This window comes from Giraffa tippelskirchi, chromosome 12, assembly GCF_054371585.1.
Source record: "Giraffa tippelskirchi isolate mGirTip1 chromosome 12, T2T-mGirTip1v1.2.pri, whole genome shotgun sequence".
NCBI classification, from domain to species: Eukaryota; Metazoa; Chordata; class Mammalia; order Artiodactyla; family Giraffidae; genus Giraffa; species Giraffa tippelskirchi.
Window position 1 is genome coordinate 58,124,218 of NC_137286.1, and position 26,039 is coordinate 58,150,256.

Consider the following 26,039-nt stretch of genomic DNA (forward strand, 5'->3'; position numbering starts at 1 on the left):
CTCGATGCCCAGCATTGTTAGTGGGGGTACATGCAATGATAGAGAGAGGAAAAGGGTGCAGTCCTATGCTCATGGCATCTTGTCTTCAAGACAGGTAAGCTCCTAAATAATAGCTTGAGTGAATTTTTGTTGTGGTTTCACTTAAATGGGAGATTGTTGCTAAAAAGAAGGAAAATACCGAAAAAATAATATAAATGCTCAAAGTTCCCGACGAACAAAGACATCTCTTACAAGCTCCCAGAAGGGTGACTTAATGCTACCTACCAACAGCATGTACCAAAGACTTTAACATCAGACTGGCCTGTACAGGGCACCCTGCCCTTCCCAGTGGTAGATCTCATCTACTGACTTATGTGATGGCTGTGCATTATCTCCAGTTTTCTGGACACTCTCATTTTGGAGCCAGTACCACCTCATATGCTTTCAAAAGAAATTACGTCCTGAATTCTTTTAGAAGTGCCTGAGCCTGTAAAGGCAGCAAATAAAACCAGGCTTTTGTAAAACACACCCTGGGTCAGTTGGACTAGGATATTATATAACTGCACTTAAAATAAACCCAGCCTGGGGGGCCAAGACGTCAGAGCTCTTGCCACATTTGATCAACTTGATATGCAGAATAGTTTCTTTACACTCCAAAGATGAGGTGGCTTTGTGCCTTTATTACATGTTGCTATTAAAAGCATAATAATAAAGAACAAATGGCAATGAATCAGAAGCGAAAAAAGAAACACCAAGCTGAAGAACACCTTAGAAATCAGGATGAGTTGTTCAGACCACACTCAGAGACAGGCAGGACACTGCTTGCTTCTCCAAGTGACAGGAAATTCTTTCTTTTGGTTCAGCTTTATTTTCTTTCCTAAGAGTGTCTCCATTCTTCCTACCAAATCCCATGATAAAACTTTTTCCAACCTATGGGAAACAGACCACATATATGACAGATGTTTTTCCAGCCTGGCCCACAGTGAGGTTTGTTTTGTTTTCTTGGTTAACGCGGGAAGGCCTGGGATAAAGTCACCAGCATGAGGATCCAGGGAGATCCCAGCATCTCCCTGTCACGTGCAGGGACCTCACCTATGACAGAAACCAGCTCAGTGCCACTCACTTCTGGAGCAGCCACCTGTTTGGGTTGTGTGGACTTTGACCTTGAAGGCTGGTAGCCCCAACTCACTTGAACCCTTTTCCGTGATGTCATAATCTGGTGACTATGTAGTGTGAACCCATCTTGTGAGTGGGAAGAGAAGGAGCTGTACTGCTGTCCCAGTTCATGCTGGCCCTGGGACAGCCTGAAGTAGGACTGTCCTTGCATCCTCACTTTGAAATGGCACGAGGATATGAGGAATGTGAGAGCCCATGATGAAGAGCCTGGGCCCTGGGCAGAAGGCTTGCCCCCATAGCAGTGGCAGCCCACCCAAGCAGCCCGACTGCAGGGCCCCCCAAGGACCAAGAGAAAACATACACGTTGGTGGAGGAAGCCCCTCATTCCATGTTCATGAGTGTCCACTGTGGCTTTCAAAAACCTGGCTTTTATTAAACACTCAGGGAAATGCGTTTAGTCTGCTTATCTGGGGGGAAAACCTGCCTTTAGAGACAAGTGAGTCAAATGTTGACTTTTCATTGCACCTTAAATCCATCCCCACATTGATAGGATGACAAATCAGAAAAAGAAGAGTAATATCTTTTAAAATGACAGCAGCACCTTTCTAAGGTCTTACTGAAGGTCCCCCTACCCCCACCGCTGGCCCCTGGCAAATGCAGAGTCCTCAGCTCCTTCCTAGTGCCAAAGCAGAGCAGACTGACTTGTTTCCCATGTGTTTGTTTGAAATAATTTTTTAAAATTTAAACATAAATTTTAAAATTTAAACATACAGAAAAGTTATGAAGATAGTGAAGATAGAACAGAGAATTTCCATATACGCAGCCCCCAGTTTCCCTGTTGTTAACATCTTACACGTCATAGATTAGTGTGGTGCATTTGTCACAGTGAATGAACCAGGGTTAATGTATTATTATTAATGGAAGTCCATAGTTTCCTTGCTTTTTTCCTAACGTCCTTTGCCTGTCCCAGGGTCCCCTCCAGGACGGCACGGTGCACCGAGTCCTCACGTGCCCTTCGGCTCCTCTGGTCTGTGATGCTTTCTTAGAGTTTCCTTGTTTTGGGTGCCTTTAACAGTTTTGAGAAATACTAGTGGGATATTTTATAAACTGCCCTACAGTTGGGATCTGTCTGATGTTTTTCTCTTGATTAGACAAGGTAGGGTTGGGGAGGAGGAGCACGGAGGTCAAGTACCATTCTCGTCCCATCATGTCAGAAGCATGTACTGACCGATCACCATTGATGTGACTGATCACCATTGACGCTGACCTTGATCACCTGGTTGCGGGGGTCCTTCCAAGTTTCTCGCTGTAAGGTTGCTTCCTCCCCCCCGTTTATACTGCACTCTTTGGAATGAGATCGCTCTGTGCCGCTCACACTCAAGGAGTGAGGAATGATGCCTCTTTGAGGACAGAGTATCTCCATAAACTGTGTGTGATGCATCTGCATGGAAGATTTGGCTCTTCCTGCCTCACCTGTTTATGTATTTATTAAGTCATTTCGTTTCTTAAATATTTATTTGTTTGTTCGGCTGTGTTGGGTGTGAGCTGTGGCAAGTGGGATCTCGGTCACATTATGTGGGATCTTTCACTGTGGCCCGCGGTCTCTCCAGCTGTGGTATGTGGGTGTGAGCAGGCCCCGTAGTTACGGCGTGTCGCAGGTTTAGTTACTCCACAGCATGTGGGATCTTAGATCCCTGACCAGGGATCAAACCCGTGTTCCCTGCACTCCAAGGTGGATTCGTAACCTCCTGACCACCAGGGAAGTCCCCTGACATAATTTCTTTATGCCTTATGGACTCATGGATAATTATTTTACACTGTGGGTTATGACTTGCTTCCTTATCAAAATGCATCTTCTTCTTTCCCACCTCCTTTAGTGTTCCTGCTCACTGACATTCCTCTTCCAAGGGAAGGGCAAGATCCCACATTTCCTCCTCCACCATTGAAAGTGAGACTGAGCTGGACACTGTTAAAAGTTAACTGCATTACTTTTCTGTATAAATCTACTTGTATTCCTGTCCTCATCACATCACTGATCATAGTCCATTGACGCAGAGCTGCTTCCTGTTCTCATCATTTTATTCATTCCTTTGTTTGTGGCTGCACTGGGTCTTCATTGCTTCGCGTGGACTTTCTCTAGTGGTGAGCGGGGGCTGCCCTTCGTTGCGGTGTGCTGGCTTCTCATTGCTGTGGCTTCTCTTCACAAAACACAGGCTCAAGGCGCACGGGCTTCAGGATGTGCTGCTTTCGGGCTCTAGAGTGCAGGCTCAGTAGTTGGTACAGGCGATGAGTTGCTATGCGATGTGGAATCTTACCAGACCAGAGACCCTGTCCCCTGCATTGGCAGGTGGATTCTCATCATTGGGCCACCAGGGAGACACTTCCTTTGTTAAAATAACATTTTGGCATTCTGAAATCAGAATCTTCTAGTCAATTCCATCTTACGTTTTGTTACAGTTGGGCAGAGCATTTGCTTTGTTGGTGGTTCGTACAGTAATGCTTTACCTTCCGTCTCTGGGCTCAGATTTGATGAACACATCCTTTCTCGATCGCTTACTCTTATCAGTATAGGAAACACTCCAGTCTGTTTTCCTTGCTTTGTGGAATCCAAACCAGATTGTTGAGGGCACTAGGGTTGTATTTGTGTTGCCATAAATATGATGAAAATATACCCTGCAACACACACAGTCTGACACGAGAGGAAAAAACACAAACAAGTGGGACCCTGGAGTTCAGGCAGCAGAATGTCGGCTTGAACTGGGATTCAAAGGCAACCCTTAGTTCCTGTGGGGAGGAACGGAGCTTTTGCAGAAACAAACAAAAGGCTGTTAGGAAGGGGTTTTCTCATTTCGGTCCTCGCATCCACATTGAAAACACACTTCACGTTTTTAAAAAACTTCAACATTGCATTAAGGATGCTACACCTGGGATTCTAAAAGCTGTGGAGGCCCTAGTGGATCTGAACCAGGCTCCAGGCCAATCTGAGACACGACTGATGGGTCCTGGGCCTCTGCACTGACATCTAATCCCAGGTAACTAAGCTGCACCCCCGACCAGCCTTGATATGGTTACATTTCCCTGGGATGTTCCTGACTATCCCAGCTTTGGGTCCCACCCCCCCTTACATGCTACACCTTCTCTGTGAGTGGGCAAGTGTCCTGATTCAGGGTTTCCTCTCTCACAGGCATTTGCAGAAATATCTAGACAGGAACTGTCAAACCCAAAGGATCTATGGAGGTGAGATTTCAGGTGCTGGGTTTCCCAGAGATGGGGATGTGGTCTGAGAGCCCTAGGATGCATTTGGGGTAGTGGTCCTGAGGCAGCATCCTACTGGGATCCTCCTCTCTTTTGCCCATTGTAAGATTATTTCTGACCTCCACCTGTCTTGGTAACTAGGTTCTAAGAGCTCACAATTTATAGACAGTTATATATTTATAGCTTGGCCTTCTAAGTGGCACTAGTGGTCAAGAACCCTCCTGCCTATGCAGGAGGCAGAAGAGACGCTGGTTTGATCCCGGTTTGGGAGATCCCCTGGAGAAAGAAATGACAACCCGTTCCAGTATTCTTGCCTGGGAAATTCTCATGGACAGAGGAGTCTGGCGGGCTACAGTCCATGGGGTCACAAAGAGTCGGACACGACTGAAGTGACTGAGCATGCACAGCATGCGCATATATTAAAAGCCAGTTAATCACGACAACATGTCTCTAAACATTTGTGTCCCTAAGAACAGTGCCTCCAAAATACCCAAAGCAAAAACTAATAGAACTGTAAGTCTTATTAATAATTATAGTCAGGGATTTTAACATTCCCCTTTCAATAATGGATAGAAACACACAGAAAATCAACGAAGATACAGAAGACCTGAACAAAGTATCCACCAGCTTGACCTGATTGACATTATAGAACTCTCCACCCCAAGCAGAATACACCTCTGTTCACTGCATGTAGGACATTTACCAAGAGAGACCATATGCTAGGTCATAAGACAAGTGTGAATAAATTCAAAAGAATTCAAGTCATACAAAGTAGTTCTCTGGCCACACCAGATTTAAATTTGAAATCAGCTCTAGAAACATATCTGGAAAATCTGCACGTATTTGCACATATTTAGAAACTAAATAATACCCTTCTAAGTAAACCATGGATCAAAGAAGGAATAAGAAGTGCTATTATAGCCTTTTGAAGTAAATGAAAATAAAAACACAACATATTAAAATTTGTGGCATGTTGCTAATGCAGAACTTGGGACATTCATAGCACTGAATGACGATATTAGAAAAGAAGAAAGGTCTCAAGTCAGTGTCCTCAGCTTCTACCTTAAGAAACTAGGAAAAGAGCAAATCAAGTCCAAATAAGGAGAAAAGAGAGAATAATAAAGATGAAAACAGAAATCAATGAACTAGATAGCAGAAACATAATAATGAGAATCAAACAAATCAAGAGCTGGTTCTTTGAGAAAATCAATAAAATTGATAAATGTCTGGCCAGAGAGATCAAGAAAAGAGAGAGAAAGAATAGTTTCTGTTAATTTTTAAATTCACTTATAACGCTCTGGCTTCCATCCCTGGTTCCACACTCAAGCTGCTTCTATCAGAGTCACTAAAGACCTCTTTTTTTTGGCTATTTTACTTGACCTCCCTGGGGTGTTGATAGTCTTTATGGTAGACACAGTATTATTATTGTTCCCATGATAAAGGTGAAGAGACTGAGGCCCAAGTTGACCAGATCCTCCTTCCTTCTCCCTTTCTTGGCTTGATAGGTTGCTGTTAGGATTCAGTCAGATAAAATAATAAATAACCTATAAGGTCTTAGCTCGGCTTGCATCTTCACTAGTGCCTCAAAGAAAACACCATTTAATCACAAGCTGCCTTTTCCAAAACCATACCCACTTCCAACAAGCTCATGTCCTCAAACTCTGGCCACCAGAAAAGTCTGGACTCCCGCTGTCCCTGCCTCTTCCCTGGTTCCTGGGGAAATAACCACAATTAGATTGTCCTGGGTTTGCAATACAGAATTCAGGGGGGAATAATTGCCATCCAAAATGTCGTGGTCCATGCACAGGTTGGAAGAGAATTTCCAGACACAAAATATCTCAGAAGGGAGTGAGTTTATTAAGAACAAAGAGCAGAGCTAGTGAGGGGCACTTCAAACACAGCGGTCTGACTTCCTGGCTGTCCAGGGAAAGCCAACCCCTTTCTTGGGCTAGTGGCCAACTTTCATAGCCTCAGGACAAAGGAAATGTCTGCTGAAAGGCTGGTGTTAGGTGATTGATCAGGAAGCAATATGGTACATATTTCACCTAATATGCAGTTGGGCTACTGGCTGGTTTAGGTCAGGGGGGCTCATGGCAACAGTTGCTATGGGGCTTGGACATTTTTGGAGATTTGGTCCTGCAACCTCGATATAGGACTCCACCTTACCCCACCTTTTTATTCATGGGCCAAATCTTTTGCTTCTTACCCTGCTGCCTCTCTATCCCTGTCTCAGGCCATCAGGACCCAGGTCATTGAGAAAAAGGGTGAATGATGCCTGCTCTGACTTCTTCAAGCTGAACACAGACGTTGTAGGGCCCTGGGTTCCCTTTGCCTGCTCTCTGTCAGGGTATACTTAAGGAAGAAAGTGGGGGTCCACAGAATGATACGGTGGCTTGTTCCAGTGCCGTCCAGGAGTTGACCAGCTGATATTCTCGCCATGCTGCCATTTGTGAATTTGTTGTATTCTAGAAGAAACAAACTTAACAAGAAGGTTAAGATACATGGCCCGAAGATTAGTAGCAGTAGAAGAGCTATCAAGAGACCCAGAAGAGGGATTCGCTAGGAGAACCAGGACCAAATATTGGTCTTAGAATTCCACAGGTCAAATTCCCCACAGGTTCCTTTCTCTGTTTATTCTATCAGTAGTGCCCAGAGGTTAGCCTGGACCAGGCCTGCTTGGTTGACCAAGAAGCAGCACTCTTCCTTCAACACTGCACACATCCCACCTTGGTTAGCTGTTAGTAAGTCTAAAGCCCTTCTCTTCTGTAAGACTTCTCCTGCTAGCGATTTTATTTATTCCTGTAAAGTGTGGATTTGGGCTGTTGACAGGTTGACAACCTGTTGGGTAAGTTTGAGGGAAAGTTGTCGAGCAGTGAAACCTGAATTTAGAAGTCCTGCTGAAAAAAAAATCTACAAACAATAAATGCTGGAGAGGGTGTGTAGAAACGGGAACCCTCTTACACTGTTGGTAGGAATGCAAATTGACACAACCATTATGGAGAACAGTATGGAAATTTCTTTAAAGCTAGGAATAAAACTACCTTATGACCCAACAATCCTACTACTGGACATATACCCTGAGGAAACCATAATCAAAAAAGACACATGTGCCGCAACGTTCATTGCAATACTATTTATGATAGCTAGGACGGGAAGCAGCCTAGATGTCTGTCAACAGAGGAATGGATAAAGAAACTGTGGTACATATACACCGTGGAACTTTATTCAACCATAAAAAGGAGCATATTTGGGTCAGTTCTAATGAGGATGAACCTAGAACCTATTAAACAGTGAAGTCAGAAAGAGAAAGACAAATATCATATATTAATGCATATATGTGGAATCTGGAAAGAGGGTACTGTTGAACCTATTTGCAAGGCAGCAATGGAGATGCAGACGTAGAGAATGGACTTGTGGACACAGTGGGGGCAGGAGAGGGTGGGAAGCGTTGAGAGAGTAGCACTGAAACATATGCATCACCATGTGTAAAATTACTAGGGTGGTGCAAAAGTGATTTTGATTTTGCATTTTTGAACTTTGCCACTTGATATTGGAATACATTCTTAATATATTGGAATACATTCTTAATATATTGGAATACACTCTTAAATAAATGTGGTTATATTATTTTTTTTTAAAGTGCCTACTGAGCGCATGTTACCCTCATGAGTAACCCCAGAACTGAAATTATGGCAGGGGCTGCCCTCCTCTCCCTATGATTGAGAGTACAGGGGAAGTGGGATATTGTCATTTATAAGAGTAAGGTTAGAAATTACGTATACAAGCGTTCAGGGGCCTCTCCAGTTGGCTGGGAGATACAAGTAGGCATTGAAGCCACAGAGGAAACAGGTACAATTCCTGGGGTCTAGGCTGATGTCTAAAGTGATGTTGAAATAGAACTTCCCTAAATGGGCATAGGCATGCTCCATGCCTTCATAACTGGTAGCTAGAGTCATCCCAGACAGAGGGGAAGACTTGTGACCTGTCTTCAGTTGTGACACGTGGATCCAGGAGGTGAAGCCTTGGATTTTGGCAACTGTGAGAGGGTCAGCAAGACTTAGGTTGGTCCTGTCCACACTGCTTTGATGGATTTCCATCCTGTGTAAGAGTATTAATGTATACCCAGTCACTGGGATTTAGGCAGGGAGGACTCTGAAAAATTAGAATCTGGCTTGGGGCTATTTTGGTCCTGGTATTCCCAGATATTTTTAAGAGTTAAGTCTAAAACTGTAAGATAGTGTACTGGGTAATGGGCCTCAGGATCAAGGAAGAGGTCTGTGCGTAAGAATGATCTCCCCTAAATGATCTCATAAGGGCTTGGATGAGTCCCGGATTTGGGGAAAGCGATGGAAAGAAGGGTGGCCCAGGTTTGCTAGTTTCTATCACTTGGTACTTTTTGAGGGCCTGATTGGCTCTTTCTGCCTTTCCAGACCTTTGAGGGTGTAAAGCTGAATGAAGATCGTGATTCATTTGTAGGACTTTGTTGACACCTTGGCTCAGACTGGAAATAAACACAGGGCCATTATCTGATTGTAAAGAGCTTGGAAGTGCAAACCTAGGTGTAACATGTTCCCAGAGGGCAGTGGTGACCTCAGTGTCCTTGGTCTTAGTTGGGTAGGCTTCAATTCATCTATAAAGGCATCTACCATCACTCGGAGGTACTTACAGCCTTTTCAAGGGAGCATATAAGTCAAATCTATTCACCAATAGATTTGGTTTCCTCGCCTCTGGTTTGGATGAAGAGTGGGATGGTGGGGGGCAGGTTATAGCCCCCTCTGGGTTGGCCTGGAGACAAGCAGGACAAGCTTGGGATATTGACTGAATGGTTGAGAGGATTCCTTTTCTGGTGAATATTGTCCCCATTAGTTTAAAGAGCAATTCAGCCCCTAAATGGGTGGCCTGATGCAGATGGGTTAGTATCTTCCATTGGGAAGCTTCTGGTAAGTGGAGTTTATTGTCTGGGCTCAGTAGCCATCCTTCAGGGATTAAAATGAACCCACAGTTCTGTCCTTCTGTGAGTTAAGAGGATGAGTACTGAGGTGGTAAGAAGTCTAGACTTGGGATCAGGGGAGCCTATATGATGCTTAGGGTGGCCTTTTTGGCTTCTTTAGCTGCTTTATTATTTCCTTTACTTATATCTGATGAATCCTTTGGGTTTGCCCTGCAGTGGATGATGTCCTGTAGTGGGGATTTTATAGCTTCTAGTAAGCCCAAAATCTCTGGCCCAATGCTTAATTGGAGTATGACGTGTAGTTAATAGACCCCTTTCCTTCCAAATGGCCACATGGGCATGGACTATATGGAAGGTGTATGCTGAGTCTGTGTAAATATTGACTCATAGTCCCTCTCCTACTTTGAGGGCTCTAGTTAGAATGATGGGTTCTGCTTTTGTGGGTGGAAGAATTTGGCCTGTGAAGTGATCTTGACTCTGTTACTTCCGTAAAGTTGACTGTGGCATACCCCGAGCCCCTTCAGCATTCCTATAAGCCATCTATAAGCTGAAGAGAACAGTATGGAAATCTGCCATCTATAAGCCATTCTGTGTCTGGAGTGGGTAAAGGCACGGATCTGGCCTAGCCCTGTGTTGTTGTTGTTCAGTTGCTCAGTCGTGTCTGACTCTGTGACCCCATGGACTGTAGCACCAGGCTTCCCTGTCCTTCACCATCTCCCGGAGCTTGCTCAAACTCAGGTCCATTGAGTCGGTGATGCCATCCAACCATCTTGTCCTCTGTCATCCCCTTCTCCTCCTGTCCTCAATCTTTCCCAGCATCAGGGTCTTTTCTAATGAGTCGGCTCTTTGCATCAGGTGGCCAAAGTATTGGAGCTTCAGCCTCAGCATCAGTCCTTTCAATGAATATTCAGAATTAATTTCTTTTAGGATGGACTGGTTGGATCTCCTTGCAGCCCAAGGGACTCTCAAGAGTCTTCTCCAACACCACAGTTCAAAGCATCAATTCTTCAGCGCTCAGCTTTCTTTATGGTCCAACTCTCACATCCATACATGACCACTGGAAAAACCATATCCTTGACTAGATGGACCTTTGTTGGCAAAGTCGTGTCTCTGCTTTTTAATATGCTGTCTAGGTTGGTCATAGCTTTTCTTTCAAGGAGCAAGAGTCTTTTAATTTTGTGGCTACAGTCACTATCTGTAGTGATTTTGGAGCCCAAGAAAATAAAGTCTGTCACTGTTTCCATTGTTTCCCCATCTATTTGACATGAAGTGATTGGACTGGAGGGCATGATCTTAATTTTTTGAATGTTGAGCTTTAAGCCAGCTTTTTCACTCTCCTCTTTCAGCTTCATCAAGAGGCTCTTTAGTTCCTCTTCGCTTTCTGCCATAAGGGTGGTGTCATCTGCGTATCTGAGGTTATTCATATTTCTCCTGGCAGTCTTGATTCCAGCTTGTGCTTCATCCAGTCCGGTATTTTGCATGATGTGTTCTGCATATAAGTTAAATAAGCAGGGTGACAATATACAGCCTTGACGTACTCCTTTCCTGATTTGGAACCAGTCTGTTGTTCCATGTCCAATTCTAACTGTTGCTTCTTGACCTGCATACAGATTTCTCAGGAGGCAGGTCAGGTGGTCTGGCATTCCCATCTCTTTAAGAATTTCCCATAGTTTGTTGTGATCCACACAGTCAAAGGCTTTAGCATAATCAATGAAGCAGAAGTAGATGTTTTTCTGGAATTTTGTTGCTTTCTCTGTGATTCTCTGTGATTCAATTTGATCTCTGGTTCTTCTGCCCTTTCTAAATCCAGCTTGAATATCTGGAAGTTCTCAGTTCAGAACTTCCTCACAGCAGAAGATATTAAGAATATGTGGCAAGAATATATAGAAGAACTATACAAAAAAGATCTTAATGACCCAGATAACCACAATGGTGTGATTTCTCACCTAGAGCCAGACACCTTGGAGTGTGAAGTGGGCCTTAGGAGCATCACTACAAACAAAGCTAGTGGAGGTGATGGAATTCCGGCTGAGCTATTTCAAATCCCAAAAGATGATGTTGTTAAAGTGCCGCTCTCAGTATGCCAGCAAATATGGAAAAGTCAGCAGTGGCCACAGGACTGGGAAAGGTCAATTTTCATTCCAATCCCAAAGAAGGACAATGCCAAAGAATGCTCAAACTACCGCGCAATAGCACTCATTTCACACACTAGCAAAGTAATGCTCAGAATTCTCCAGGCCTAGCCTATGACTCGGCTTGGTCATCCCTTTAAACAGAAATGTAGAAGGAAGGTGTTAGGGTTTGGGTTGGGCAGGAGAGTGGCAGGATCTAAGGTGGGACAAGGCTTGATTGGTATCTCTGACCCCTCTAAGAATAAAGCTTGATGCTTTTGAATTCTGCTGTCTGAAATCCAATGGAATGCCTTGGAGTTGAGGCCATCTAAGACCTGGTGAGGAGTGTAAACTGTAAGTAGTTCTCTATTGTGAGTTTGAAAGCTGCTAGAACTGCAGTGACAGCTAAAGCTTTTAGATAGGAAGGCCATCTCTGAGGTGTTATGTCCAGTGCTTTAGATAGATATGCTACTGGGTGCTGAGATGGTCCCAGGGATTGGGTTAGTACCCCCAGAACCACCCCATTTCTTCATGAACAAAGGGAGAGAGGGGTTTGTTAGATCTGATAGGCCTAAGGCTGGCCTTGTTTATTTGTGTAAAAGCTGCCTCTGTTTCAGGGCTCCAGTCCAGAGGTGTTCTGGTCCTTTAAGGGCATCATAAAGAGGCTTGGCCAATAGGCCATAGGTGGAAATCCAAATTTGGCTGAACCCTATCATTCCTAAAAAGTTCCTAAGCTGTTGTTTGGTAGCTCGCATGGACATGTCTAAGATTAACTTCCTTCTGTCAGGGGCGATACTTCTTTTTCCAGGGGTTAATATTAGCCCCAGGAAAGTGACTTGTTGGGAAGTAATTTGTGCCTTGGCAGGGAATACCCGGTACCCTCATGCTGCTAAGAACTAGAATAGCGTTATTGTCTGAGGTTAGTTATGTTGTTGTGCTGTTAGTCGCTAAGTCATGTCTGACTCTGTGCAACCCCATGGACTTGCAGCCCGCCAGCCTCCTGTATCCATGGGATTCTCCAGGTATAAGAATACAGGAGTGGGTTGCCATTTCCTTCCCCAGCAAATCTTCCCAACCCAGGGATCAAACCTGCATCTCCTGCCTTGCAGGTGGATTCTTTACCACTGAGCAACGAGGGAAGTTAGTTTATCAGGACTATAAATTAAGAGATCTCTACCATATTGGAGTAGGCAGCTTTCGCCCTCCAGCATTAACAATGAAAGGGCCTTTGCTAATGCTTGACCAAACAAGTGAACACTATCTTGAAACCCCTGAAGCAAGACTGTCCAGGTGAGTTGTTGGGTGTATTTGGTATTTGGGGCTTTCCATTTGAAGACAAGAATTTGGTGTTAGAATGGACTGAAATGCAAAAGAAGGCATCCTTCTGGTCTAGGAATACTGTTGGATTTGTGAAGGGATTTGACCTCAAAGGTTATGTGGGTGAGGTACTATCAAATGAATAGGGGCCTCTGCCTGATTGATAACCCTCAGGTCTCGGACTAAATGGTAGGAGCTGTCAGGCTTCTTTACTGCTGGGATTGGGGTATTGCAGGGAGAATTACATAGGATTAGAAGTCTAGTTTGGAGGAACTTGGAGATTAGTGGCTTCAATCCTATTAAGCCTTCCTCCTTAAGAGGATATTGTGATACTCTAGAGAAAGAGTTAGGATCCTTTAAACGGATAAGTACTGGGGTGGCTGTAGCAGACCTGCTGGAAGTAGAAGTATCCCATTCTTCTGGAGGAACTTGCCTCAGGATCTGGGGCAGGATTTTAGCTAGAACCGGTTTCATAGTTGTTGTTAAAGCCATATTTACTGGCATAAATGATAAAGTAGCTTTAAATTTTATTAATAAATCTCAGCTTAACAGAGGGTGGGGCAGGTCAGGAAGACTAAGAAGGAGTGGGTGAGCAGAGTATTTTCCAGGGAACGAGGTAGGGGAGGAGTGAACGGCCGTAGGAGGATTGTCCATCCACCCCTGTTAGGAGGTTTGAGGCATAGTGAGAGGGACCAGAGAAGGGCTGAATAAGTGCCCCAGGGTCAGTCAGAAAGGTTACAATGGCCCCCACCACATCCAGGGTCACCCAGGGCTCCTCTGGTTTTATAGGGGATATAGGGGCCTATAGTTTGAGCCCCAGGCACCTTCAGTCATCTGTGTCCAGGAGGTCAGGACCTAAAATGCAGTCTGACTCCAGCTCTTGATGGTCACCTACCACTGACAGCGGAAGTTGACTTGGATTTCAGCTGTGAGTGCTGAGTTCAGAGGTACCTATGGTATTGGGTGGCTATGATGTTGACCTACCTGCTTGAGGGATGGAGGGACAACTCCCCTTCCAGTGGCCCTTCTGGTGACGGTAAGTATCGGGTAGTGGAGCGGGGCAGTTCCTGCCCATGCTCCCTGGCTGACCGCACTGGTAGCAGGTGGTCGGAGGTTTCTGAGAAAGGGAGGTGTGCCCGTAGATCCCTGCTGTGGGGGGACTGAAGTGGCAAGAGCCGTGTGCTGCGCATGTCATTTAAAATTTCAGGAGGCGAGGGGGACAACAGAGGATGAGATGGCTGGATGGCATCACCGACTCAATGGACGTGGGTTTGGGTGGACCCTGGGAGTTGGTGATGGACGGGGAGGCCTGGTGTGCTGCGGTTCATGGGGTTGTAAAGAGTCTGACATGACTGAGCCACTGAACTGAACTTTCTCCTTCTGTTCCCACCTACTCCTAGAAATTTCCTCCCTGTTGTTAGAGACCTTAAAGGCCTTATCAAGCAAGACACAGGATGGTGTTTGTGGGCCCTGTTCTAGTTTCTGTAGCTTTTGCCTAATGTCTGGAGTTGACTGGCTTATAAAGTGGACTATAAGGATAGCCCTTCCTTCATTAGTATCTGGATCTAAGTGGGTATGTTTTCCCATGGCGACTGCTAGCCAGGCCTGAAGAAAGACAGAATTCTCAGAAGGATCCTGCGTAACTTCCCTAAGTGAAAAAAAATGAACATTTTGGTTGCTTAGTTGAGTCTGACTCTTTGTGACCCCATGGACTGTAGCCTGCCAGACTCCTGTCCATGGAATTCTCTAGGCAAGGATACTAGAGTGGGTAGCCATTCCCTTCTCTGGGGCATCTTCCTGATCAGGGATTGAACCTGGGTCTCCCGCATTGCAGGCAGCTTCTTTATCATCTGAGCCACCAGGGAAACTTCCCTAAGCTTGCTATAATTAACGGTTTTGATGATTGCCTTTCTCATGCCCTCTAGCAGGCAGGTGATCATGTAGTCTTTCCTAGCTCATCCCCCTGCCAGCACTTCATCATTCGCCTGGCTGCTTCATCCATGGTCTGTTCTTGGGACTGCAGCTGCCCCCACTCAGTTTTCGCTGGGATTCTGAGTGTGTGCTTTATCTGCCCAAGCTTAGGCTAAGGCCCATAGCCTCTTCTTTTCCTCGTGAGTACAGCAAGTGGTCAACTACATGAATGTCTTCCCAAGTTAGCTTGAGGGCTATAGTGAGGGCCTGCAATTCCTTAATCAAAGTGATGGGTCCTGACTGAAGGAACCTAACTTGTCTTGACTCTGAGAAATGGCAGACACGGGAAAGGCAACATGGACTCTAATGGTGCCCAGGTCTGCCTTTGCCACTTTCTTTAAGGCAAGCGTATTAGACTTTGTTTCCTGGCATTGGGTCGTCCTCAGTCTTGCGTGGAAAAGGGAGATGCGGCCTTTGTCCTGATAAGGGATGGCTGTTGAGACACTGTTGGGGTGTGAGTTGAGGGTGTGAGTTGAGCCTGAAGCTAAAGGGGGTGGCTGGGTTGTGGATAGAAAAGGTCAAGTAGGGAGTCATCTAAAAGGTCTGACGGGGAGGGAGACAGAGGGGGCTGGGGGGTGAGAGGCAGCAGAAAGACACGCGCGGTCCAAGTCCCTCAGATCCAGATTCTGACTAAGGGCCATGAAAGACCGAACCTAAGGAACCTCTGAGTCCTTTTCCTGCTTTCAGCAAAAGAGATCGAGTTGGAGGACTGTGCTATAACTCAGTGTGCCATGAAGAGGTCATTTCTCCTGGCCCCCCAGTTTATAGTGGGGCCAGGCCAAATCACAAAAGCAAACGAGCCTTTTCTTTTTGAGATTTTCAGGGTCAATGTTTTTCCAGTTCCTAAGAATGCAGTCAAGGAGTGAGTCTGAGGCAGACTTCCAAGGCATGCCAGAACCCATTCTTAGCCTAAATGCCATGGAATGGGGGTATTGGGAGTCACCGGCTGTCAGAATGTCCCCTTTGTCCCAGGATCGCTCTGTGTGACTGAGGCACAAGATGGTCAAATGTCCCAACAGTTCCCTCCAACTGCGAGAGATGATCCCTGCGTCTGAGACAAACACTGTGTGACTAAGGGTCCATGCAACTGGAGCAGAGAAAGAAAGAAACGAGAGATTCCCAGGAGCAACTGGGTGACGCATCATCTGACAACTCCCTGAAACATGGGAAGGTACTTCTGAGATGGCTCAGAGGCAGCACTCAGGTTCCTGTAGGTCGTACCCCAATGTTCATCGCAGCACTGTTTCCAATAGCCAGGACATGGAAGCAACCTAGATGTCCATCAGCAGACGAATGGATAAGGAAGCTGTGGTACATATACACAATGGAATATTACTCAGCCATTAAAAAAATACATTTGAATCGGTTCTACTGAGATGGATGAAACTGGAGCCCATTATACAGAGTGAGGTAAGCCAGAAAGAAAAACAACAATACAGTATACTAATGCATATATATGGAATTTGAAAGATGGTAACGATAACCCTATATGCGAGACAGAATAAGAGACACAGATGCATGGAACAATTTTATGGACTCTGAGGGAGAAGGTGAGGGTGGGACGTTCTGGGAGAATAGCATTGAAACATGTATATTATCATATGTGAAACAGAGCACCATTCCATGTTCGATGCATGAGACAAGGGCTCAGGGCCGGGGCAATGGGATGACCCAGAGGGATGGGATGGGGAGGGAGGTGGGTGGGGGGTCCAGGAAGGGGAACACATGTAAACCCATGGCTGATTCATGTCAATGTATGGCAAAAACTATTACAATATTGTAAAGTAATTAGCCCCCAACTAAAGTAAATAAATTTATATTTTAAAAAAAAGTGAAAGTGACAGGAAGACAGGCTGAGGAACCCACCTCATAATCCTGCTGGGAAGGCAGTGGCCAAAGGAGGGGGCAAGCTCAGTGTTTTGTTTGAAACCATATGCGCCTCATGGCTCACAGCAATTGTCTTACTGGGGACAGACGCTCTAACAGCCTGGTCTGTTCCATGACTCCCCTCTCCGTTTACAGGAGTCTTCAAGCGGCAGGCACACTAATGGCTTTTAAGTGCCTGACCCCTGCCGGCACGCTGTTAGTTGGTCTGATTCTCAGCCCAAGGGAGAAAGACGAGAGGAGAGCCTTCACCTGCTTGGTCGGCAGCGACCGGGGCACCGTGGGTTGTGGGGCCTTGGGAACGTGCCAGACAGTAACCTTGGCCAGAGTTCCTCCGTTGCTTCCACAGCCACTTGTCTGTTTGCAGAGGGTTCAAGGAAAAGGAAATGAGAGAGTTGGGGGGAGCCCCCAAGAGTCCCCATACAGGCCACCAAGATTTTGTGGTCCATGTGTGGGTTGAAAAAGAGTTTCCAGACACACAGTATCTCAGAAGAGCATGAATTTATTGAGAACAAAGAGCGGAGATAGTGAAGGGCACTGCAAACCCAGTGGGCTGACTTCCTGACAGTCCAGACAGAGCGGACCCCTTTGTGGCCTAGTGGCCAGTTTTTATAGCCTCAAGACAAAGAAAATTCCTGCAGAAGGGTGGTGTCTCTTTAGAAGAAAAGAACTCCGCAAATCCTGGGACTCCTTCAGCAAACCTGACACTTCAGCTCAGACACTGTTGAGATCCCCTTGCTGTCATCTGAGAAGACAACTTCTAGATCTTGACGCCATAGAATTCCAGAAGGCTTTCAGCCATGGAAAATGGGAGACTTTGTTAAAAATCCCCTGCTAATTAGCAGCCCTGTCTGAAATTTGGAGACATCAGCCTTACCTAAGTGACTTACTTTGAATTTAGTCTTTCTTCAGACTATACATTTTAGTCAGGTTAAAAAATATTGACGGAAAAGAGTGATGGGGAATCTGTGACTTTTTAAAACTGTGGTAAAATATACATAACATAAAACTGACACCTTTAAGCAGTACATTTACACTGTTGTGCAGCCATCAGCATCATTCACCTCCAGAACTTTCCACCATCCCAAACAGAAATTCTGTACCCATTAAATTCTAACTACCCTTTTCCTGCTCCCTGGTAATCACCATTACACTCTCTCTCTATGATTTGACTATTCTAGCAACCTCACGTCAGCGGAGTCATTTCCTATTTGTCCTTCGTGTCTGGCTTACTTCACCATCAGTCTTTACTTCTGCCCACATTTATCACTGAGCCTGGCCACCTTTGCTCGCCCATTACATGCTTCTCTGTGTCTGTTGCTCCGCTTCTGTCCTGGCCTCCAGTTTGTCTCTAGCATCCACCCAGTTGCAGAGACAGGGTAAACCGAGCAGACCTGAGGTTGAAGACCTCTGTGGCGTAGAAAGTCTAGGGGGACTGACACCCAGAGAACACTTCATTTTGTAAAAACATCTCCCTTGCCAGAAGGACCATGTGACTAATGACTCTACTTCCCACAGCTGCTCAGCCCCTGTCAGGAGCATGAACTGCTGCTCGTGTAGCCTAAACAGCACCTCCCTGCTGCCAACAGCCTTGATTTTGCTTGTTATGCGTCAAGTAGCTGTTCTGATTAAGCCTCTGCTCCTGGCTGCATAGAAGACCAGGGACCTGCATAGGTCTGGGAGCCACACGCAGAAGCCTAAGTCTCCCTAGGCTCCCAGATGGGGACTCACTGTGGCTGAGGGTACTGTTCACAGACCATGAAGGCACAGTTTTATTCTTGGGACAAAAACCACTGGAGGTATATTCAGAGATTAATAACATCCAATCATGTCCCTCTACAAAGCAAATTCCAGCAGCAGTCTCTACTAACCTTCCTTTCTAGCCAGGTCTCTGAACATGGCAGACTTCCTATTGCTATTCAGTATTCCCTCCCATCCTTTCTCTTCCCCACTCAGTCCTGTCCAGTCATCATAAGCCAGATGCAGCCGATAAACTTATAAGTGGAAAGGAAATATCACTGATATACAAAGAGCTTCTATAAATAGGGGGAAATGGCGAACAACCCTATAGAAAAGCAGCCCTAAGATATGGAGAGTCACTTTATAGAGAAAGGAATGCAAATGACTGTTACCCATGTGAAAATATGTTCAAACTTGCTCGTAAGAGAAAAGCAAATTAAAGCCATGCTAAGATCAGATTGGCAAAAATCCAGAAGTTTGACAGCTAGTGTGCAAGGCTGTGAGGCTGACGGGCACTGTCATACTTTGCTGGAGGGAATGCAATGTGGTACAACCCCAGTGGAGAGGAATTTGGCAGCCCCAGCAAGATGATGTATGGATTGCTTCTGCAATCCGCAGAATTTCTGGAAGCTCTCCTAAATGTACACTGGCAAAAATAAGAAAAGATAGCGTCACAAAAATGGGGAAAGTGTATATAAGAAGCAGGGGGACGCCTTAATATATGTCACATATTTGTTTATGAAAATTGAAATTGAAGGATAAATCTTAAAACTAAAAAATGGTTTCTCATGGAGGGGAGGGGGAAAGCACAGGAACTACACTTCTTTGAGTAAAGCTGTTCTGTGGGTTTAACTCTGGAGCCATGTGACATATTTTACATACTAATAAAAGAACATTAAATTTTTTTAAAAAGGAATCCATACAAATTATGAGTAAGTTGAGTTAATGAGCCTAACAGTGTGTCCGGCTGGTGACATAACCACACAGAGAGAAACTATGATGAGTAGTTTTAAAACACAGCAAGTTACTTTAAGGACAAAAAGCAAAACAAAAATTAATATCTTAAAGTTTTCAGTCATCATGTTGTTTAAGGTAGAGTTAGTATTCTTCTTCTGAGACTGCTGTGGTGTGTAGAGGGTGGGATAAAGTGAAAGGTGCATTGGAGGATATTACAGCATCTCAGCCTCAAGGCATTGTCAGCAGTTTCCCCTCAGACTCTGAGAGCCCTCTACCTGTGTTCAAACACCTCTACAGGGACAGTATCGCCATGCAAACCACTGCAAGGGCAGCAGTAACAGCTCGGTTTTATAGATGAGACTCTTCATGAGTTCTCAAGGCAAGAATACTGAAGTGGTTTGCCATTCCCTTCTCCAGTGGACTGCGTTTTGTCAGAACTCTCCACCGTGATCCGTCCATCTTGGGTGGCCCTACACGGCATGGCTCATAGTTTCATTGAGTTAGACAAGGCTGTGTCCATGTGATCAGATTCGTTAGTTTTCTGTGACTGTGGTTTTCATTCTGTCTGCCCTCTGATGGAGAAGGATAAGAGGCTTATGGAAGCTTCCTGATGGGAGAGACTGACTGAGGGGGAAACTGGGTCTTGCTCTGGTGGGCGGGGCCATGCTCAGTAAATCTTTAATCCAATCTGCTGTTGATGGGCGATGCTGTGTTCCCTCCCTGTTGTTTGACCTGAGACCTAATTATGGAGGAGGTGATGAAGATAACGGTGACCTCCTTCAAAAGGTCCTATACATGCACTGCTGCACTCAGTGCCCCCGACCCTGCAGCAGGCCACCGCTGACCCACACCGCTGCCAGCCTCCTGGACACTCACGGGCGACTCCTGGTCAGTCTCTTGTGGGGTCCCTGCTCCTTTCTGCTGGGTCCTGGTGCACACAAGGTTTTGTTTGTGCCCTCCAAGAGTCTGTTTCCCCAGTCCTGTGGAAGTTCTGGCAGCTCCGTGGTGGAGTAGGTGGTGATCTCTTCCAAAAGGGCTTATGTCGCACCCAGATCTGCTGCACCCAGAGCCTCTGCTCCTGCGGCAGGCCACTGCTGACCTGTACCTCCGCAGGAGACACTTAAACACTCAAAGGCAGGTCTGGCTCAGTCTCTGTGGGGTCTCCTGGTACACACAAGGTTTTGTTTGAGCCCTCCAAGCATCTCTGGTGGGTGATGGGGTTTGATTCTAAATGCAATCTCACCCTTCCTACTGTCTTGCTGAGGCCTCTCCTTTGCCCTTGGACATGGGGTCTCTTTTCTGGTGGGATTCAACATTCTCCTGTCGATGGTTGTTCAGCAGTGAGTTGTAATTTTGGAGTTCTTGCAGGAGAAAATTAGCGCACGCCCTTCTACTCCACCATCTTGTAGTAGTTTCACAGGGGCTTGAGCATAAACCTGAAGCCAATCAGGAGTTTCTGCAGTATGATAAGGATTTGCAGGTACCAGAAGGTACCAGATCATGAACTCTTTATTACAAAATTCAGACTTAAATTGAAGAAAGTAGGAAAACCTTACTGGACCACTGGAAAACCACTGGACCATTCAGGTATGACCTCAATCAAATCCCTTATGATTATACAGGGTAAGTGACAAATAGATTCAAGGGATTAAATCTGATAGACAGAGTGCCTGAAAAACTATGGATGGAAGTTCATGACATTGTACAGGAGGCAGTGATCAAGACCATCTCAAGAAAAAGAAATACAAAAAGGCAAAATGTTGTCTGAGGAGGCCTTACAAATAACTGAGAAAAGAAGAGAAGCTCAAGGCAAAGGAGAAAAGGAAAGATATACTCATCTGAATACAGTGTTCTAGGAGAGATAAGAAAGCTTTCCTCAGTGATCAATGCAAAGAAATAGAGGAAAACAATAGAATGGGAAAGACTAGCAATCTCTTCAAGAAAATTAGAGATACCAAGGGAATATTTCATGCAAAGATGGGCACAATAAAGGACAGAAATGGTATGGACCTAACAGAAGCAGAAGATATTAAGAAGAGGTGGCAAAAATACACAGAACTATACAAAACAGATCTTCATGACTCAGATAACCATGATGCTGTGATCACTCACCTAGAGCCAGACATCCCAGAATGCGAAGTCAAGTGGCCTTAGGAAGCATCACTACAAATAAAGCTAGTGGAGGTGATGGAATTCCAGTTGAGCTGTTTCAAATGCTAAAAGGTGATACTGTGAAAGTGCTGCACTCAATATGCCAGCAAATTTGGAAAACTCAGCAGTGGTCACAAGACTGGAAAAGGTCAGTTTTCATTCCAGTTCCAAAGAAAGGCAATGCCAAAGAATGTTCAAACTTCCGCACAATTGCACTCATCTCACATGCTAGCAAAGTAATGCTCAAAAATTTTTCCAAGCCAGGTTTCAACAGTATGTGAACTGTGAACTTCCAGATGTCAAGCTGGATTTAGAAAAGGCAGAGGAGCCAGAGATCAAATTGCCAACATTCATTGGATCACCAAAAAAGCAAGAGAATTCCAGAAAAACATCTCCTTCTGCTTTATTGACTATGCCAAAGCCTTTGACTGTGTGGATCACAACAAACTGTGGAAAATTCTTAAAGAGATGAGAATAGCAGACCACCTGCCTCCTAAGAAATCTGTATGCAGGTCAAGAAGCAACAGTGAGAACTGGACATGGAACAACGGACTGGTTCCAAATTGGGAAAGGAGTACGTCAAGGCTGTATATTGTCACCCTGCTTATTTAACTTATATGCAGGGTACATCATGAGAAATGCTGGACTGGATGAAGCACAAGCTGGAATCAAGATTGCAGGGAGAAATATCAATAACCTGCAGATACTCAGATAACACCACCCTTATGGCAGAAAGTGAAGAAGAACTAAAGAGCCTCTTGATGAAAGTGAAAGAAGAGAGTGAAAAATTGGCTTAAAAACTCAACATTCAGGAAACTAAGATCATGGCATCTTGTCCCATCACCTCATGGCAAATAGATGGGGAAACAATGGAAACAGTGTCAGACTTTATTTTTTTGGGCTCCAGAATCACTGCAGATGGTGACTGCAGCCATGAAATTAAAAGATACTTGCTCCTTGGAAGGAAAGTTATGACCAACCTAGATAGCATATTAAAAAGCAGAGACATTACTGTGCCAACAAAAGTCTGTCTCGTCAAAGCTATGGTTTTTCTAGTAGTCATGTATGGATATGAGAGTTGGACTATAAAGAAAGCTGAGCACTGAAGAATTGATGCTTTTGAACATCAATGGTGGTGTTAAAGAAGACTCTTGAGAGCTCCTTGGACTGTAAGGAGATTGATCCAACCAGTCCATCCTAAAAGAAACCAGTCCTGAACATTCTTTGGAAGGACTGATGCTGAAGCTGAAAATCCCAATACTTTGGCTATCTGATTTGAAGAACTGACTCACTGGAAAAGACCCTGATGCTGGGAAAGATTGAAGGCGGGAGGAGAAGGGGACGACAGAGGATGAGATGGTTGGATGGCATCACCAACTCGATGGACATGAGCTTGAGTAAGCTCCAGGAGTTGGTGATGGACGGGGAGGCCTGGTGTGCTGCAGTTTGTGGGGTCACAAAGAGTGGGACACGACTGAGCGACTGAACTGATAAATGAGACATCAAGGCTCTTAGAGTCAAAGTCATTTGCCCAAAGTCAAATGCCTGAGTTAGTACTTTAGGGGCAAATACAGAGTTGAACTGTACCCACCAGACTCTGAGTCTGTTCTCCTGACTGACTCTACCAAGTGTTGTGACCTCCAAGTTGACCCTAGTAGCACCATCTCTCCTGCCCCCGCTCCACCTGCCCTAAGGACAGTTCCTCTGCACGGGTGTTTTCCTCTCTGCGGTAGGAACAGGGCAGCACAGTGCTTGGCCAAAGGAAGGACTCGAAAAATGTTGGAAAAAAACAAGAATGGAAACAGAGAAAATTGCCTTCTTTTCTGCTTGGAAAAAAACAGCTAGTTAGAGAAAATGAAGAAATGATTCTAAAGGAGAGTCAGGGTCCAGGAGACATTGAGGTGCCTATGTGTTGGGGGGTCTCCAAGACCACCCTCAAGCTGTTGTGCTCACAGATGCAGTTGTGGTGTGCTACAGGAAAAGGGTCCCAGCTGAAATCAGCAAAGGGAAAGGCGCGTGGAGCAAAGACGAGGAGAGACCAGCTGCAAGCTCCTAAGTGGTGTCTCCCAGTGGAGCCGCATGGAGCTGTGGAACTCGCCCAGCAATGCCACGTGACAACAGGTGTGAAGTGTTGTCAACCTGGGAAGCTCATCGGAGTTTTGGTGTCCAGGATTCTTACTGGGGTCAATCACATAGGTATGCAGTGCCTGCATGCCTGACCTAAGCTACTCAGACTCCAGAGCAAAAACAGGCGTCCACCATAAATCACACTGTTGGCATAAACTCTAATCAAACTAGCATGATATGACCGAAGGCCACAGGCATATACAACTGGTCTAATCAGGCAGAACACCCCGAGGGCTCAGAGCTCTTTCTCCCAGGAGCCAGCCAAGGGCCAGTCAGAAGGCAGTTGTTGGTTGGCAGTGTGCGGAGTTTGAGCAGCCCCTGCCTGCTGGGTTAACCCTTTCCTGCCCGACCTCCTAAGCAGAGATGAGAGGTGTGCAGGCCCATCCAACCTTTGTCTACGAATACTTCCTACATCAGCACTTTCTTGAGGACCCAAAATCATTTTCAAAATGATTTTGAAAATGCAAAGTTGCAAATTTGCAAGTTGATCCACTGGAGCATGGCATGAAAATATCAGGTTTTCCATTTCTATGTTTTTTTTAAAAAATTATCATAAAAAGATAAAATTTACCATTTCAATCATTTTTAAGTGTACATTTCAGTACTGTTAAGTATATTCACATTGTTGTGCAACAGATATCCAGAACTTTTCATCTTGCAAAACTAAAACTCTGTTGAACAACTCCCCATTTTCCTTCCCCAAATCCCTGATGACTGTTATTCTACTTTCTGTCTCTATGAATTTGACCAATTTAGATCCCTCATGGACTTCCCTGATAGCTCAGTTGGTAAAGAATCTGCCTGCAATGCATGAGACGCCAGTTTGATTCCTGGGTTGGGAAGATCTGCTTGAGAAGGGAGAGGCTACCCACTCCAGTATTCTGGTCTGTAGAATTCTGGACTGTATAGTCCATGGGATGGCAAAGAGTCGGACACAACCGATCACCTTTCACTTTCACTTGAGATCCCTCAGTTAGGTAGAATCATACAGTATGTCTTTTTGTGACCGGCTTGTTTCACTGAGCATAGATTGTCCTCTAGGCTCATCTATATTGTAGCATATGCCAGAATTTTCTTCCTGTTTAAGGCTGATTAATATTCCATTGTTGGTATAGATCACATTTTGTTTATCTGTTCCTCCATCAGTGGACATTTGGGTTACTTCCATCTCTTGACTATTGTGAATAATGTTGCATTGAATATGAATATGCAAATAGCCCTTTGAGCTCTTGCTTTTTAATTCTTTTCAATAAGACCCACACATAGGCTTGCTGGATCATATGGTAATTCTATTTTTAATGTTTCGAGGAATGTCCATACTGTTTTCCATAGCAGCTGTGTCATTTTACATTTCCACCAACTGTGCACAAAGGTTGTGATTTCTCCATATCTTTGCCAACAATTATTATTTTCTTATATTGGCCACCTAATGGGTGTGAATTTCTATTAGTCTATAAAAATCAAATTATCCTTGAACAATATTTCATAGCTGTACCAAAGCTAGCTTGGCTTGCTACATCTGCAGGTTCCTGAACAGGCTTGATTTCCTGAAGGAAAAGGAAATTCGTCATCCTTGGAGCAAGAGACAGCATGGTGCTAGGCCCTCCATTTTTGAATCATTTTTAATTTATTATAAAGTATTTCAATTTAAGTCTGAATGTGGCAATGAGGAGTTCATGATATGAGCCACAGTCAGCTCCCGGTCTTGTTTTTGCTGACTGTATAGAGCTCCTCCATCTTTGGCTGCAAAGAATGTAATCAGTCTGATTTCGGTGTTGACCATCTGGTGATGTCCGTGTGTAGAGTCTTCTCTTGTGCTGTTGGAAGAGGGCGTTTGCTATGACCAGTGTGTTCTCTTGGCAAAATTCTATTAGCCTTTGCCCTGCTTCATTCTGTACTCCAAGGCCAAATTTGCCTGTTACTTCAGGTATCTCTTGACTTCCTACTTTTGCATTCCAGTCCCCTATAACGAAAAGGACATTTTTGGGGGGTGTTTGTTCTAGAACATCTTGTAGGTCTTAATTCAGACTTAAATTGAAGAAAGTAGGGAAAACCACTAGACCATTCAGGTATGACCTAAATCAAATCCCTTAAGATTATACAGTGGAAGTCACAAATAGATTCAAGGTCTTACATCTGATAGACAGAGCTCCTGAAGAACTATGGACAGAGGTTTGTGACAATGTACAGGAGGCAGTGATCAACACCATCCCCAAGAAAAAGAAATGCAAAAAGGCAAAATGGTTGTCTGAGGAGGCCTTACAACTAGATATGAAAAGAAGAGAAGTAAAAGGCAAAGGAGAAAAAGAAAGATATACCCATTTGAATGCAGAGTTCCAAAGAATAGCAAGGAGAGATAAGAACGCCTTCCTCAGTGATCAGTGCAAAGAAATGGAGGAAAACAACAGAATGGGAAAGACTAGAGAGCTCTTCAAGAAAATCAGAGATACCAAGGGAACATTTCATGCAAAGATGGGCTC

At 44.9% G+C, this 26,039-nt stretch overlaps 1 protein-coding gene across 2 annotated transcripts in view; it reads left to right on the forward strand.

Moving 5' to 3' along the window:
• PGPEP1L (pyroglutamyl-peptidase I like) overlaps positions 1–26,039 on the forward strand; it is a 62,703-nt gene that overhangs the window by 16,208 nt on the left and 20,456 nt on the right. The window contains exon 1 of one of the 2 annotated variants that reach the window (XM_081551236.1): positions 15,720–16,110. The exons of the other annotated variant lie outside the window; for it this stretch is intronic. Within the exon in view, the coding sequence (XP_081407362.1) occupies positions 16,081–16,110 (30 nt within the window). The 5' untranslated portion in view covers positions 15,720–16,080. Of the gene's footprint in view, positions 1–15,719; positions 16,111–26,039 lie in introns of those variants that run through there. 2 annotated transcript variants of the gene reach the window in all.